At 39.8% G+C, this 17,169-nt stretch overlaps 1 protein-coding gene across 3 annotated transcripts in view; it reads left to right on the top strand.

Moving 5' to 3' along the window:
* The window catches only part of VPS13A (vacuolar protein sorting 13 homolog A), a 265,264-nt gene that overhangs the window by 94,891 nt on the left and 153,204 nt on the right, over positions 1-17,169 (top strand). For all 3 annotated transcript variants that reach the window (XM_027827923.3, XM_043547506.1, XM_043547507.1), the window contains exons 23-31: positions 621-759; positions 10,730-10,814; positions 12,438-12,610; positions 14,218-14,374; positions 15,208-15,287; positions 15,464-15,523; positions 15,621-15,774; positions 16,842-16,958; positions 17,037-17,140. In XM_027827923.3, the coding sequence (XP_027683724.2) occupies positions 621-759; positions 10,730-10,814; positions 12,438-12,610; positions 14,218-14,374; positions 15,208-15,287; positions 15,464-15,523; positions 15,621-15,774; positions 16,842-16,958; positions 17,037-17,140 (1,069 nt within the window). The remainder of the gene's footprint in view (positions 1-620; positions 760-10,729; positions 10,815-12,437; positions 12,611-14,217; positions 14,375-15,207; positions 15,288-15,463; positions 15,524-15,620; positions 15,775-16,841; positions 16,959-17,036; positions 17,141-17,169) is intronic.

The raw sequence follows: 17,169 nt of genomic DNA, 5'->3' as shown, positions 1-17,169 counted from the left end.
CATTTCCTGTGTGCCAACATCTCCCTGCTTAACTTTGACTTGTTTTAGAAATTCTTCATGCATTCTTTTGTCTCAACTTTTCCTGAACTGTTGCCCCATATACTGTTTTAGGTTTTTTGCCTATATTAGAGCCCCAACCCAACAAAACACTTAAGTGCTTTGTTAGATTGGAGTGCTAGATTGCACACTGCTTGGGATAGAGATAATGTGTTTTACTTCATAAAGTACTGCGTAAGTATAATACTATTTAAGTGATGTGTTATAAATAATACAATAAAACAAGTAAGTAACAGAGAGGATTTCCTGATTGTGGGACATGAGAAATCAGAAGTGGGTAAAGTACCCCTAAAATTGGTATTTGGAGTCTTCCTTTCACAGAATATGTTAGCAGTAGGGAACTTAGAATTGCACAGATATCTGTTGGAAGATGAGTTCAGCAACAGTTTTGTATAGATTAAATAACTTTTCCTCAAATATAACTGGAATATATCTTACATTTAGTATTTTTTTCTGTTTCTGTAATTTGCTGCCAAGTAAGTATGGTGTTAGTCATAAGAAAATGAATGCAGCATTTTAATTGATACAGCCATTTGAAATAATGGAAATTATTTTTATAACAGATTCAAAATTTTTGGACAACTGCCTTTGCTCTCTGTTCAAATCTCTGACCAAAAGCTGATGGGTATCTTGGAGCTAATTGACAGCATTCCTAAACCAGAAAGTGGTCCTGCTACCATGTCTGCTCCCAAGCCAACTCAGGTAAGCTAAATTTTTTAAATGGTAGAAAAATAGTTTACTAAAATATATAAGACTTGGGTTTGGAAAGGCGCTTACAGGAGTTAAGTCCCCAACACCCTTTGAAAATCACAGTCAAGTTTCTACTCTGTAGAAAAAATACAAGTTTTGCTCATGGACGTTACTATACTGTGTCTGTAGTGTGACTGCCTGGTGAAGTTTAGCTTGATTAACCCTGTAATTATCAAATATTTTCATATAATTTTAAAAATATCCTTACCTAGGTTGCTAGTATATTACTTTGGTAAAAATTAAATAATATTTGAAATCTAGTTTACTTTTCACTACAACAGTTAATTTCTTTGTTTATTGTCTATTGTTTATTCTCACTTCTTCTGTTTAAAATTATTTCATTCAATTCACATTCAGGTTTTAATGTGCTAGTAGTTACTGCAAAGCTTGGGTTGCACCTCATTTTAAAGAAACAAAACAAACCTTGTTTGTATTTCAGTTAAAACAAAATCATGGAAATAATTCTATTAGTTTTAAGTTATATAAATAGTTAATTTTTAGAAAACAAAAATTCTGACCCAGATTTAACTGGATAGTGCCCTCTTAACAAATGAGCAGTTTTTAAGCAGCTACCTCAAACTCCATTAACTGAGTTTCCATTCCGCAGAGTCTCTTGTCTTGATTACATAATGTGCTTTAGTCAGTAGAACTTCCGGTTTTACCTTGGCTGTGCAGCTGAAGAGTCAGGAACAAATCTATAATTTACTTTGTTATGGTTTGGGTTCCCCCTTTAGGAACACAACCAAGTGAAAACTGCATCTTGGCAACCAGTGACAAGAAGTTTCGAGATGTCGTGCTTTTCCTAAGCTACAGAGAAAAATAAATCCTTTTAAAAGATTTAAATTTGGGTCCAGGTCAGTTTGTTGTAGATGGGAATCTCTCTGCTTGTCTTCAGGACTCTGCCACTTTATTACGCAGTTTGCTCCACGGTACACAGCAGTTACTGTTCCCCACTTCCAGAAGAGACCAGAGCTCTGAGCCTCTCGTGCTGCTCCCTTACAGTCTTTTGCATTTAGAAGCAGTCCCCACCTGCCATTCTAGTTTGCCATCTCAACCATGGGCCCCATTAGAGGGAGAAGGAGGTCACCAGTCTTCTGCATGTAAAGCTGTTGAGGTAATAGTAAAGCAAGCAATTTATCCTTGCTATAAGCAGAAGTTTCAGCTCACTTGTCTAGCCACTTTCAGCTGGTGCATTTTTTAGGCAGATACCGACATCTGATTACAATGTATTTGAGCTGAGGACTTTGTCATTGGAATCTTGGTAGTGTATTTTCACAATAAGGTGATAATTTGCATTGTCCCTGCTTCTGTACCACAGGCTTCAGAAGCTAGTTCTCTCCTCATTCTATACCAATAAAAAAGTCTAGCACATGCTGGATGGGCAGTCTTCTGCTTTTCTTCAAGTGATTGCAAATTTCCATTTAACTTTAGGCGTACCCAGTGCACCAAAGCTGAAGATTTTTTTATATGGGTACCTCTCAGGACAGATGTTACTCCTTTTAGGAGCGCGTCTCTTGATTTGTCTGAGTCTCCTTCTCAATTGGAGCATCGAAGGAAAAGATATCCCTCCTTTGTGGGTTCCATGAGCAAATGGCAGAAGACTTGGAAGCAGCCTCAGACAACTAGCGCAAAGAATACCTCCTCTGCCACCAAAAAGGTTTCAGAATCTTGTTCCCTGATTTAATACTTTACAGAGTTGCTTGGGTATCAAGGTTAGAGTGCGAGAGCCAGCTCAGTGTTCACCAATACCGATGGATAGCTGTCGCTGACTCCAGTGCCATCCTTGCTATTGTTGAGACCAGCACTAACTACCCTTTCACTTGTGGAACCTGCCTCCATTTCAGCAGTGCCACACAGTGGAGTGCTGTCAGCCTTGTTGGTGTTGACAATGCCAGAGACCTGTGAGGTGACTAAGGAGCTCCTGTGCTTCTTGGTGCTGGACTCTCCACTATTACAAACAGACATGGACCATCCCCTTCAGCTATGCAAATTCTAGGACCACTCTTGGAACCAGTGTGAGTACATACCATTGCAGCCCTGGACTCACCACCATTTTTCACCTTGGCACTGACTGCGAAAAAGCCACCAATGCGGTTTCCAGGCAGACAGCTGGTACTGATTGCTTGTAAACGTTTGTTTGTTTCCTTCGGTACTGATGTCCACACATCAATCCCACATTCAGTCCCCAGTGAGTCTGCCCACAACTGCACCACGTTGTCCAACAGGCTATTCCTCCTCCTACTCAGAGTCAGAGATTGGATTGTATGCCACTCACACATTACAGTCCTGGGTTTTCCATCTTTCTTTAGAAACGCGCTTTCATGTATGCCTTAGGCATGCCTACAAGTAGAGGTTTAGAGAGAAAACTTTATGGGGATGTCATATTTGGCCTTATGGTCTTCCCCAGTCTTCCTACTGGAATACTTGGGGTATGCCCCCACCCCCCCTCAAGATCAGCCTCCCCCATTGTGGCCCAAGACCATGCTGCCTTGAAGGAATCATTCCTTCCGAAAAGTATGTAACTGGACGCTCAGAATCAGCTATCTCACACTGAAGTCACTCCCCTTCCCATGAATTCTACTTTCTCTCCAGATGAGGTGTTGGTTCAGAAGTCTTCCTTTCCAATACCTGATGACTATAAAATGTAGCAGGAACTGGTTAAGAGGGTGGCTACATCTTAGGACATACAGGTGGAGCTAGTTCAGGAGAATCCACACAAGTTGGTGTACATCCTCCACACTACTGCACCTGATAGGGTGCCATTGCATATTATTAAAGCTATGTTGGATCCTACAGAGATGCTCTGGCAGACCCCTCATCCTTACCTCCCATAGTTAAAAGAATTGAGTATAGATACCGGGTTTCTTCAAAGAACTTGAACACTTTTACTCCCTTCTGACCCCTGGGTCTTTGGTTATGATAGTTAATGAAAGTGTGCCAGGGCCTCATGAAATCTATCCCCAAGGACAAAAAGTAAAAAGAAAACAGGACTGACTTTGTTGGCAGATTTATTCAACGTTAGGATTGCAAATTCATATAGCCAATAATCAAGGACTTTTGATTATATGTGATTTTTCTTATTTATTGGGACGTGATGTCCAAATTCTTGGCTATATTACTGGAGAAATCCAATGAGTTGTTCCAGGTGATACTTGCTGAAGGTCATCTGGTCATGAGAACATCCCTCCAAACTGCACTAGATGTAGCTTGCACAGTGACCAGGATAATGGTGGCAATGGCAGTGACCATGTGTAGTTCCTCTTGGTTGCAGTCTTTCAGCATACCTATGAAAATTCAACAAACTATTGAGGACCTACCCTTTGAGGGATGTAACTCTTGTTTGAAAAAGTGCAGGAGGCTTTACATTTTGTCAAGGATTCCAGATTCAAGGATTCTGGTCCTTGATCATCTACATGCCAGCTCCTAAGAGAAAACAGTATTGTACTCAGTAGAGCAGAGGCAGGCCTTTTATCCCCCAAGACAACTTTATCAGATTAAAAGGCGAATAAGTCTTGGAGGAGGAGACCACCTTCTGCTGTTGCTTCATCTGAGCAACCACCCACCTCAAAACAGCCTGTTTGACTTTTTGGATGAGACGAGTGTATCAATCCATTGGGATCTTCCTTGCTGTACTGCTCCCTTAAGGAATAAGCTCTCTCTCTTCCTTGATGCTTGGAATGCTGTTAAAACAGATCAGTTTCTCTCCATCCCTTCTTCCCTTGCCCATTGCTTTTCAGTGACCAATCAAACTCAGGAGTCTATTATCAAATGAGAGATAAAGACTCTGCTCAATTTAGGAACTATAGTGGAAGTACTTCCACGGCACTGGGGAAAGGGGGTTTACTCTTACTTCCTCATATTGATGTCCAGAGGGGGCCTGTGGCCCTCTCCTAGATCTGTGAAACTTAAACAGATTTATCAAGAAAATAATGTTTTGCATGGTTTCCTTGCTTTCCATTATTCCTTCCCTAGAACCCGATGATTGGTATGCTGCTTTTGACTATGCTTGTTTTCATATAGCTGTCTACCCTATTGTAAGAAATTGCCTGAGACTCCTAGGACAGATAGTAGCTTACTCAGCATACCAGACTACCTGAGGTTCACACAGGGTGGCTGAAGACTATTTATTGTCCAATAAAACATCAACTTGACACGCTGGTTCATGTACCAGCCAGAGTTGTGTCTTCATTGAACTGGTGGATGAACCTGTCCAATGTCTGCAGCGAGGTTCTCTTCTCACCTTCCCTTCCTCTTGGAACAGACATTGTCCTTAGGCTGGGGAGCACACTTAGGGGATCTCCAAGCCCTGTGGTTGAATCAGGAGCTGGCTGTATACATATATATACTCAAACTTAGCGCAGTCTATGAGGCCTGTCCAAGCTTCCTGTTACGTGTTAATGCCAGTATGGTATAAGTTCTCATTGACCACACCATTGCGAATGCTCTGTTTAAATAAGTGGGGTAACCAGATGGGACTGGTTTTGCCAGGAAGCAATAAGTCTTAGGAATTTTTGCATTCAGAACTCAGTGACATTCAAAGCTTCACACCTTTTGGTGATACAGAACTGCCTCGCACACCACCTCAACAGAGGCTTCAGAACGAATCATGAATGGTCTCAAAACTGAAGTGGTCAGTTTGATATTCCAGACTTGGTGAACACCTGTAGTAGATCTGTTTGCTCTAATACAGAACAGGAAATGCTACCAGCTCTGTTCCAGAGTGTGTCACAGTCCACTTTTGGTAATGGATATGTTCTTATTACAATGGAAGGGCAGCCTGCTTTATGTTTTCCCTCCCGTTCCTTTAATTCCCCGGTAGTTCTCAATTCATAGCACCACATCAAATTGCTCTTAAATAGTGCTTGCTTGGCCAAAGCAGCTCTGGTTATCAGACCCTCAAATGCTTTCTGTCCTACCCAGATCAGAGAGAGACAATGTCAGAATCAGAGATGTTTTCTACATCCAAATCCTCAGAACCCTCCCTTTACTGCGTGGATGCTGATGGTTAACCCAAGGGGAAACAGATTGCTCTTTCGTTGTTCGGAATATTTTACTGAACAGGCGAAAGCCATTCACCAGATATATTTATTTTATGAAATGAAAGCTTTTTTTCGGTCTGGTCCAGGCAGTGAAGCATCCCTCTATCATAGATAGGCTAAGGTGCATGACAATCTGGAATACTTGCTCTACCTAAAAGAGCTGGGTTTCTCAGTTAGTTCTTAGAGTTCACTTGGTTGCAATCTCAGCTTTCCACCCCTGTTGGAAAGTTGGCCTGTATGTTCTAACCCAGTGACAGTCAGATTTCTAAAGGGTATAAATAGATTGTGCCCTCCAGTTGGGGACCCAGCACCACTCTAGGTCTCAAAGCTGATATTGTCAGCTCTGATGGGTCACCTTTGAGCATCTGGCTTCATGGTGATTTTTACATCTCTCAGCTAAAGTGATTTTCCTCATGGTCATCACAGTGGTGCCAATGAGAAGTGAAGACTCCTATTTCCCCACAGTCTTCTGCTCCTCTGTCTCTCTTAGTGATCACATGGTAAAATTCCTTCTAGCTCCCAGTTGCTGCTTGGTTCTGCAGAATGTTTTCGGGGGGTGTGTGTGTGTGTGTATGTCTATGTCTGAAACTGTCAAATGAACTTCCCCGAGAACTACAGTCCATCACAAATCTTACCACTTTCCACTCCAAGTGCAAGACACATTTCTTTGAGTTTACCTTCTCTAATATAAGGGCTCTGTGTGTGTGTGTCTGTCCAGATGTATTGCTTAATGTGCTACTGGAAAATGCTCAGACTTCGCGGTGATGACTGTGGTATAAAAACGTATGTAGACTAGAATAGAAATGTATATCCCCAATCAAAAGCTCCACCAGCATCTGCTGCCTCCTACTTTCTCCAGTACTGTGTGGAAGTCTGAGGAGGACCATCTGTTCTTTGTAGTCTCTGAAGCTTATGGGGAGCGATCAAAGGGAGATGAGGAAGCTTTCTAGTATGTGCTTTCTTCCATTCCCTCCTCCCCCTGGCTTGTGGGGGAGCCTCCAGACCCTGCCCTGCCTTCTAGTTTCTCCCAGCCCTGTGAAGATAGAGCTTCCAGGTCCAGCTGTCCTCTTCCTGCCTCCCTCCAGGTCCATCTTTTCCATTCTCCCTGCCTCTTGAATTTGTGAAATAGAGCTTCCAGCCCTTTCTGCATACCTCCCATTGTCATCTTATAGCATTTAAAGGAGCTTCTATTAGCTGCTGCTTCCACCTGATTTGTGAGGCCTTGTTTTGCCCCATTTCTCTCTCCCTAAATTTTAATACCCTTAGGCAGAGTGTCCCAAACTTTTTTTTGCTGAGCCCCAATTTGGAGACTGATGTCCCATGAGCATGCGCCTCCCGCCACCCCCATACTAAGAAACAGTATTTTTGCACAGAACAAGAGGATTTTATTTTCTTGGCTAATAATCCATATTGCTTAGACAGAAAGCAACATAAATAGCACAGTACCACAGTTCTTCTACTGAGTAAATATCAGCATAAAACAGTGGTTTTCAACCTGTGCTCTGCAGACCACTGGCGGTCCTCAGACTGTGTTTAAGATTTCCAAAAGGGTCTGTACCTCCATTTGAAATTTTTTAGGGGTTCACAAATGAAAAAAGATTGAAAACCTCTGACATAAAAGAACACTTAATGGCTTGCATTTGTCTCAGTGAGTAGGATAAACCTGTTTGCTGGCACAATTATGGAATCTCTGTTTGATTTTGAAGAGTTTCAGTTGCAAATCAGCCTTTACATTGAACTGGCTTCTATACTTTGTATGTGTGAGTGTGTGTGTGTGAGTGAAGAAAAGCTCACTTCACATAGATACCTTGAGGCAAAATGAATAAGTATTTTGATGGTGTTTGGGGAATTCTTTTTAAACTGAGAGAAAAAACTAATCAAGAGGTGTGCTTTAAATTCTCTCTCAAAACAGAGTTATCAGCGAAGTCAATCAAATTCTCTTTTAGACTCATGCCAGTCTTGACCTTTGGTATGAAATCCTCTGAAAACCGCTTTCAGACCCAGGTGAAATCCTGCAATTCATTTCTCTCTCTTTTGGGAAAATATTTGCTGAATTGTGTGCAAAGCTGAGACAAATATTCAAAGATGAATTACATATTTAACTTCTAGAACATTTCACAGTCCATAATGACAGTAGACCATATCGGGAACACAGTTGCATTGTCTTGCAGCATATAAATACTCCCTCCGTAGCAAAAGATTTTGGCAAATCTCTGTTTTTGTGCATAAAGAAACTGTTACAGTTCTTGTCTTTCAATGAAAGGTTGAGTTAATTGAGCTTGTCAAATGTCAGCCACAAAGCCCAGTAAAACCTGGAATTGCTGGTCATGGAAGTAATTGTGAAATGGTGTTTCAGAGTTGCTCAAAAACATGACACTCCTTCCTGAGTTTGCAGATTCTTGCCAGAAATTTACTGTGTGACAGCCATCTGACTTCTGTATGAAGCAGAAGTTTTGGTGCAACAATCCCATTTCTTCACATAGCACTGAGGAGAGGCATACGTTTGGTGGTCAAGCTTTTATGAAGTTCACAACTTTGAGAGCAGTGATCAGTACATCTGACATCTGCTTTTGCCATTTCATTCATGGCTAGTGCCTCTCTGTGCAACTGTATGGTGCAACAGCTTTCATCTGAGCAACAAGTTCACTACTGCATCCAGTCATGACTTTTGCCCCATCCATACAAATCTTGACACAACGATTCTACTAAATGTTTTTATCCGTCATGTACTGGTCTAAAATTTTGAACAACTCTTCAGCAGTAGTTCTTGTTGGGACAGAACGGCAAAATAAAGTCTCTTTGATCTGAGATGAGTAGATGTATCTTATGAAAACCATCATTTGTGCTTCATTGGCAAAGTCAGTGCTCTTGTCAACTTGTAGTGTGAAAAAAGGGCTGCATCTCACTACTTTGATCTGCTTCTTGACATCTCCTGCCAAATCAGCAATTCTGCAGCTAACTCTGTTTTCAGATACTAGCATGAGACTCTGTTGGTCAGCAATCTTCTTTCCCCATATTATCGATGCCATTTCAATCGCTGCTGGCAGCACATGACTGTGACCAATCAAACGAAACTTTCCACTTCTTGGTGTTTGACGAGAGACTGCGTCAGATGCTTAAAGTGCTTAGGGCAGTGTTCTTTGATTCATCTGTCCTTTCAGTTGAAAGAGCTTTTGTTTTTTAAAAAAAAAAAAATCTTGTGGTTTTATCTTTGAGGGCATGATGTTTGGTCTCCAAATGGCTCTTTAGTTTTCTTGGTTTCATGCTATTCTGAGCAAGAACTTCAGCACAAACAACACATTGCGGTCGAGGACTATGTGAACCCCAAGTCCAAGCAGGAAGGATATTTACTATTTTTCATGGCTCTATTTATTCCTTCCCCAGAATCAGCATGTCAATTTTTCACTTCACGAAACATTCCATTCACTCTCATAATTGTCGAACACCAAAACAATTGATCTCCAATAGAGTAGAAAGAACATCTGAGTGAAACCTCACATTCACATCAGCTGTATAGCATGTGGGAGTTAGGAGGTGCTGACTTGGCATGAGCACATTGGTTAAGGAAGTTTTGGTACTATGCTCTGGTAATCTCGTGATTTGAGGGACAAAACCCATGTGTAACAGCAGCAACAGGATCTTTCTGAAGGGGAATTCGTAGTATGGCCCTTATTTTCTCTTATTTTATTTTAATTTAAAAATCTGGAGAAAATTGGTAAAAACCAAAAATGAAGTGCAGCTGGTGGCAGTGCTCAAATTATAGGGGGCTCTGGAGTTTGGGTAGGCTCCCTTACTACTTTTAGGGGCTACTTCGCTTCTCCTTATGTGGCTAACAGCAGGGCCAAGAGCTGCAGAGAAAGAAGAATGTAAGGGGTAGTGGCAGGTATAAGGGGTGCTGTGCTGGGTATAGAAGGGGAAATTTATGGTGAGGTGGAAGGCGAGGGGTAATAGGTAGGGGAGATGGGGGAGTTAGGGGTAGGGCAGAAGGAACAGTTATGGGGAGGGGAGGCTGGGGCAAAAGACGGGGAGTTGCACAGTAGGAGCAGGCAAGAATCTTTAGGGGTAGGGGAGGAGGCAGGAGCCAGGGTTCCTAACCGTGTGGCACTTGAGGAAGCCTTCAGCTCCCTGCAGCACTTGGTTTGTCTTGGCTGCTGGGACCCAAGTCCTGCCCATCTCGCTCCCCAGAGCGCTGTGCTGAAGGGCTGGGGTCAGGAGGAGAGTATAAGGCTGTACCTCACGAGTACTGGCCCCCTGCCAGACAGAGCCCCGTATTGACCCTGGCCCTTCAGCATGGCCCCATCTACTTCTCCTGCTTCGCTTACTTCTCCAGGCTCTGTCTGGCAGGGGAGGAGGACAGCACTCTGTGCTCTTGGGCTGCCCTGAAGCACTGGAATCAGGAGGGGGCCCTGTCCATTAGGGGGCTCAGTACTCCTGGTGTTCAGCCTTCCACTCCCCACTTGCAGAGTCTCTGCTGACCTGCCCAGCAGAGGAGGGTAACTGCCAGTTGGTGGCTGCTGCAGCTGTAACAGTGAGGGAGTGAGACAGGCAGGGAGCCAGGTCCTGGCAGCCAGGACAGCCCACACAGAGTCCCATCCACTTCCCTTGTTGGACAGAGCCCTGTGCTGACCCTGGCCCTTCGTGATCTGCCAGGTCCTCATGCCCAGGAAGGCGTGCCCACAATTTGGAAACTTCTGATTTAAGGTGTTATTTTTAACAGATAATTAAAAATCATTGATACAGAAATGTTTTCTTATTATTGTAAAGTCATAAAATATATACAAATTAGTTGTCTGAAATAGCTGTAGTCAGTCGAAATGGACAGGAAAATTGAATTAAAATATTTTTAAATTAGTTTTTTTTTTTCATGTTGTCTTCTGTTTCAGATTGCAGTAACTCCTCTGCTTCCAACACCGCATGTCTCACAAAATGTACTTCCATTTTTGGAACTTCATTCGTTAACTGAGTCAGGTAAAGATAAACTATTTTAGAGCACATTTTCTTAAATAGGTACTATAATATGTCAATAAAAATTATTAAATTAAGTGCAGTATTAAGAATACAAAGATGGTGAAAAGTAAACATAAAAAACTACAATATTGTAATGTGGCGTTGTGTCGTTATTTTTGTTAGTATTTGGAGGCTCAGATTCATGAGTTCATGTTGAGCATAAAGATATGATCAAGCTTCTGAGTATGTATCATTTTCTTCCCCAGTTGGAAGATTCAGGTGATGTGGAGAGAACTGTTGGGTCATGACTATTTCATTGTATGTCTACTAACAAACAGGAATGGTGATACTTTTTTTGCTGCCTGTTTCCTTTTTTATGCTTTGAATATGCTGGATGGTCGTATGTTCAAGTGTGAGAGGGTTTAATTTACCTTTTACTTTCTTTTAAAATCTTTGTGCAAAATTTGTTTTAATGGCCAGAAAACATTCATGAGACTGCATAAATTAATAATGAGTTCAGAATATACAGTATGTTTATAGGTAGCCACTTGGAAGTTTGTGTGCAGCAGAGTTTTTGCTCTTTTTAAAAAGAGCACTCTCACACAGGAGCAAATTTGGGGCAGGGCAAGGAGGAGATGTTCATGCAAAAAAAAAAAAAAAAGAAAAGAAAAAAAATGCAGTATTTTATGTTTTTGCTGCTGTTGAAAATACTCTTGCTTAAGGCTTCCCCATTCGAGCTCATGATTTTTTTTCTGAATGATACTGCAGTGAAATAATAACGATCAAATAGAAGATGTGCCATGAGAGACAAATCACATTTGAATACATATTTTTATAAGGCGGTTATAAAATCCCATTTGTAGATTACATTTAAAAAGTTTAGTTACATAGGTTAATGATGTTTCTAGTATTAAAGACCTCCTTAAATGTAAAAAAGATCATCAATATAAAAATAACATCTGACCACTTTTGCTTACTTTTACATGTAATATATATGATCATTTAAAACAAGATTAGAGAAAAATAGAATTCTCCTTTTTTAAAAAAATTTACATTGAGTGCTCTCAATGCAGAGTGTAGTTCACTTCCCCACTTGTTTGTGTGAGTTATTCACATGGCAACAATGGAGAGTAAAACATTTTCTTAAAATTACAAAAGGTGAGAGAGAGACAGACAGACCAAGGGCAAATGTATCTGTAACCACTTTTAAGTCATTTTTTTAAAGAGAGACTAGATTTCAAATTGATATATTTCTGATTTTACTTGTATTACATTGTAGGTGGAGCTGTTTGATCATTTATTATTTTAATAGTTACTTGGGCATCGTTTTAATTTCATTCCTGTGTTTTGCTCTATATGGTGCATTTAGACCTTCTGTCACGTACATGTTTTCTCTATATATCACACATTCAGTCTTTATCAAAGAATGGCATTTCCAAAATACACTCATTCAAAGAGCTCTTTAAAAGCTTTAACCTTATCGTTGATTGTATCTAATTATTTACTAGATAATCTTACCATATTCATGTGTAATTGTCCACAGATGATATTTCAAATAAATTCTGTACTATATTATTGCAAAATAACTGTTGGTATGAAATTTAAATAGTCATGAAGTGATCATTAATAAAACTTTAAATTTAGAATCGGAAGAAGAATTTTATGATGCCCCCACCAGTCCTGTGGAGGAGATGCCATTTTTTGAAGCATCTTCTGGCTCTCTGACCAGGGTTAACAGTGCTAGAAGGAAAAGGTTACAGAAGCAAGAATCTTTGAAGAATATGACAGAATTCCAGCTAAGATTTGAAATACCTGAGGTAATGTAACTTTTTTTTCTTTCTCCTAAATATACTCTAGTCTGCATCTAGCATCTCCACAACCTGGTTCATGTATGTTGCTTACGCCTATGTTCAAATCCTCATTAATGCCATTGTTGCCTCTTGGTTTGATGGCTGCAGCTCTTTCGTGACCTCCAAGTCCCAACTGTCCAAAGTCTAACATGTGCAGGATGCAACTGCCTGCGTTCTTGTCTGCATGAAGAAATATATCCCTTCACTCTATTCTCAAACACCTCCACTATCTTTCCATTCATTTCATTTTTGAGTTTACTTTTACTCTGCTTTCTTTAAAAACAAAACTACTATGTTCTTGTTCCCTTTTACTTCTGAGCTTTATCTCCCCTTCTCCAAAACTTTCCATGGTCAATGGGAGAGCCATGTCTGCAGCTCTTTCCATCTGGAACAGCCTTTCTGCCCCATTAATGCTCCATCTTTTAACAGTTATCTTAAAATCTAACAATATTCATTTTGCTAGCTATCTTTGGTTTCTCTTGGCCTCTGTTATTGGTCTCATGACTAAATATTTGGCACATTTACTGTGCAGGGTTTTGGTTTTATTTGCATTATTTTTCCCTATAAATTATGCTATGCACTATCTTTTTAACTATGTAAAGCTACCTCAGGTCAGTGCTTGTATGAAAGACATTATATGAAATAAAGTTTTGATGAGTTGTCTTGTGCTCTCATGCAGAACACTTGGCTCATAAAAATCATGAAAATTATTATTTTTGTTTGGATTATGGTAATACCTTCAATATGGTAAGTCCTTTCCAGATGTAAGATGCAGCCGCTTGCCCACTGTGTTGACAGACTAAGAATAAGTGTAGTTCTGAAAGTCTTATCCGTACATAAAATCTAACACTTTCTGTATTTGAAATTTGCCTATATCGGGGTTCTTAAACTATTTCATCGTGTAGATTACATTGATAGAGGAGTCTATTATGTATGGTGTTCCTTTCCCATTCATTGGATTTAGTACTTGAGGGGAGCTCCTGTTTCCTCTACTTCGTATGTAGGACCAGCCTCTAGTAGAAAGAGAGATTTGGTCTCCTTGTTTCGATTGTTCTCTTTGAAGTGAAGAACCTGAAGACCTGTAGAAGCAGCTGGAAACAAGGAATGCCTGTGCCATGAGACTAACCTTGTTCTCCATTGAACACGGCTGTGTGACTGTAGTGCAGACTGCGGTGTTAAATGATGTTCAGACAGAGGGACAGATCCTCAGCCAATGTAAATCAGCATAGCTCATTTGAAATCAGCAGAGCTATACTAGATTACATGAGCTGAGAATCTGGCTCTGAATGAGATTAACTTTCTTGAACTGTTTGTGGAGCTGCTTTTAAGAATGAAGTTTTATTTCATACACATTCTTCTTTTGCTGTTTTGTTTTATAGAAATGGCAGCATCTAGTATTAGCAGTTTTAATACTGAATGGATATTCTTCAGAGTTTTTTCAAGGAACATTTTCTGTCTAAAATTATATTTGAATTGGATATTCACTGAATACGAACTCTGATGAAACTATACTTTGTGTGTCACTATCACTTTGTCATTATCACATTATGCCTTATTATGTTGTTTTTTCCCAGGTCTTAATGCGGTTGTGTCGTCTTGCTGATGGTACTGAAAAGCCTGTGCTGCAGCTAGAAGTTGTAGGATTAGGCACTGAACTTAAACTAAGAACATTTGATATGGCTGTAAATGCTTTTCTTAGAGAAGTCTGTTTACTGTGTCCAGAGTATATGGGTAAGAATGTACATGATGCTCTAAAATTGATTAGCAGATCTACAATAGTATGGTGAAGAGTTCATTTCAGAAAGTCTGTTGGGCTCCCTTATGTCAGCTAAAGTTGCAGGATACATTCCTCAAAAATTAATAGTGGGAGAGAGAAACCAATTATTCCTGGACAGTATTTCTTTCACTTTACCCCTTTTGATACCAGGAAAAGTGCATCATCCATAAAATCCCCTGTTCTTAGGCCACATGAGACATGTCATCGCTTCCATGAACCCGTTTTTTTATTAGAGTCATCCTTGTCCCACAAGACACATGATTGTAACCGCCATAGGAATCACCTGTATATCTCCAACAATTGGATTTTATTTCATAGATAAGACTGTACCAGCATGCACTCTGGTTGCCGTGTTTGTGTGTAATATTGTAGGTTTTCATTTAAAAAAATATTTTTGCCCTAATGATTGCAAAGGAAATCTTACAAATCGTGAACCAGTGCGCTGCTGTGTTCTTGAAATTGCTTCCTGATTAAAATCCAACTCAGAGCTGTATACTGCTTTGGTACGTTACAATGGGGAGCTAACTATGCTGCGCAATGATCACAGTCCAAATGTCAACATTAACTGTGTTGCTGCTGATCATTTTAGCAGAAACATTCAATTATTTTGTGGGTATGGATGAGTCACTGCTGATCCTACGCTACCGTGACAGTCTGCTTTATAATCCCATATGCATTTACATAACTGATTATAAAACACTTGTATATTAAGTTTTAATTATTTGCATTTTCTTGAAAAAATAAGTGTCAACCAAGCTATTTTAACATTAATTTTTTTAAAAAAAAGATGATAAAGACAAACCGGTTTACATCATTACAACTTTGGATAATACAGAGGATGATCTTCTTACACTGGAATATGTAAAGGTAAGAAAACTTTAGAAATGTCATTTCCTTAATCTTTCTGGTGACTTTCTTTAAAATTCAGTTTGTGTATATGGTATCTAAAAAGTAAAATGCATGGAGCTGTAGTAGGTTTTGCAGTAATCTTTCTGTATGAAGTTTGCAGGTTTTTATTTTAATTATTTTTTCTGGGGGAATAGGCTGATATTAATGGACCCGAATTGAAAACTACTTACAAGAATGTTCTACAACTGTTAAAGGTATGACTATCATTTGTTTTTAAGTTCGTGTATTATTCTTATTTTGGGAAAAGCTTTTTGGAAAATATGTTCCTGCTAAAAATGCCTTTTTTTGTAGGTGAATTTCTCCTCTCTAGATGTTCATTTGCATAATGAAGCACTTCTAAATGCCATGAATTACCTAAATAATCTTCTACCAAAACAAGAGACTAAAATAACAGAAGAGCTAGTCCAGGAAAAAGAAGAGAAAAAGGATGTTCTTAAGAAATTAAGTAAGTTGGTTTTTATCTTGGTTCCCCCCGCTTCTTTTTGCTTTGCCCTTTATCCCCCATCCCCCCACCACACGGGACATGTGACAATGTCCTTAGTTGCAGAGGTGGGGAGAAGTTCTTGATGACAGAGAAAATGTTAACTGTTGGAAGATGGAGAAGTAGAGAGCCCTTCAGTCATATAAGAGCCTGGAAATGAAGGAAAGGTAGAATAACCATTGAAATCAAACTTTTTTTCACTCCACTGGTCACTAGCACTTATGAAAAAGCATGAGAAGAGCAGAAATGGATTGTTTTCAGGCAGAATGCTGTGTAAGAATGTTGACTATTAGTTTTATGCATCTTTGTGGATCCAGGGATATACTAGGGGCCTCAACCAGTTCTTTCTTACTGTGTCAGTGGTTAGTACAGATACCCTCATTCAACCTTTTCCAAGTTGTTGGGCATAGGCTAATTAATGTCAGTTTGGTCCAATATGTAAATTGGAACCTGTCTGGCTGTTGGTTGTTCTGCACCTGTTGTACAGTTTAATTGGATCCCTGTTCCAGTTTGATTTATGGCCACCTGTTCAAGCCTGCAACTGTGTATCAGATCCCTAATGGTGGATGTTGTGTGCTGATTTTAAATGTTGACTGTGGAGTAGTATGCCATTCCACTTGCACTTAATGTATTTTGGTATGATTTGAGGCTTCCCTATATACACTGCGGATCCTTGGGTGCCATTTCTGCCCTTGGGGCCATTGGTAGTTGGTATAATGCTCAAAATTATGCCGGGGCGTTGGCCAGGTGCAGAGTAGGCTAGGGATAAGAGGAGCACAAAGTCCCCTTTTCACACCCATTTTCCTCACCTCTTGGAATTGCATTTGGTTTTCCTTTTGGAGCTGCACTTTGTTCCCTCTGTACTAGAAAAGGATCAGTGTGTGTTTATTTTTAAAAAATTAAATAAAGTTACAAACTGAGCCTACAACTAAACTTGGAATGGCTAATATGTGTCTATCATCACTATGATCTAGGTATTAGCATAATACAAACAATTAATAATAATAGTGTTGGTTTCAATTTTCTCACAGCATCAAAAAAATCCAAGTATGAGGATGTCATAGACCTACATGTCTGTGCAGATTTATCCTGTTTGCGGGTTTTTATTAGAGAACAAAAGCGCAGAATATCTGAAATTCACGTAGAAGGTAAGAGTGAAAGTTTGAACATGTAGTTACAAAATACTGACAGATATCAGTTAATTTTGTTACTCTTTTTTTTTTTAGGTCTTGATTGCCAAGTGATCATGAGGAAAGCAGCAACTGAAGTGTTTGCAAAATTAAAGAACATAGTTGTTATGGATTCTGATGATATGGCATTGCATAAAAAGGTATGAATTCTCATATATGTTATTGATTT

Source organism: Chelonia mydas, chromosome 5 (genome assembly GCF_015237465.2).
Source record: "Chelonia mydas isolate rCheMyd1 chromosome 5, rCheMyd1.pri.v2, whole genome shotgun sequence".
Lineage (NCBI taxonomy): Eukaryota > Metazoa > Chordata > Testudines > Cheloniidae > Chelonia > Chelonia mydas.
Note: the sequence above shows the minus strand (reverse complement) of the source record. Positions and strands in the feature narration are given on the sequence as shown.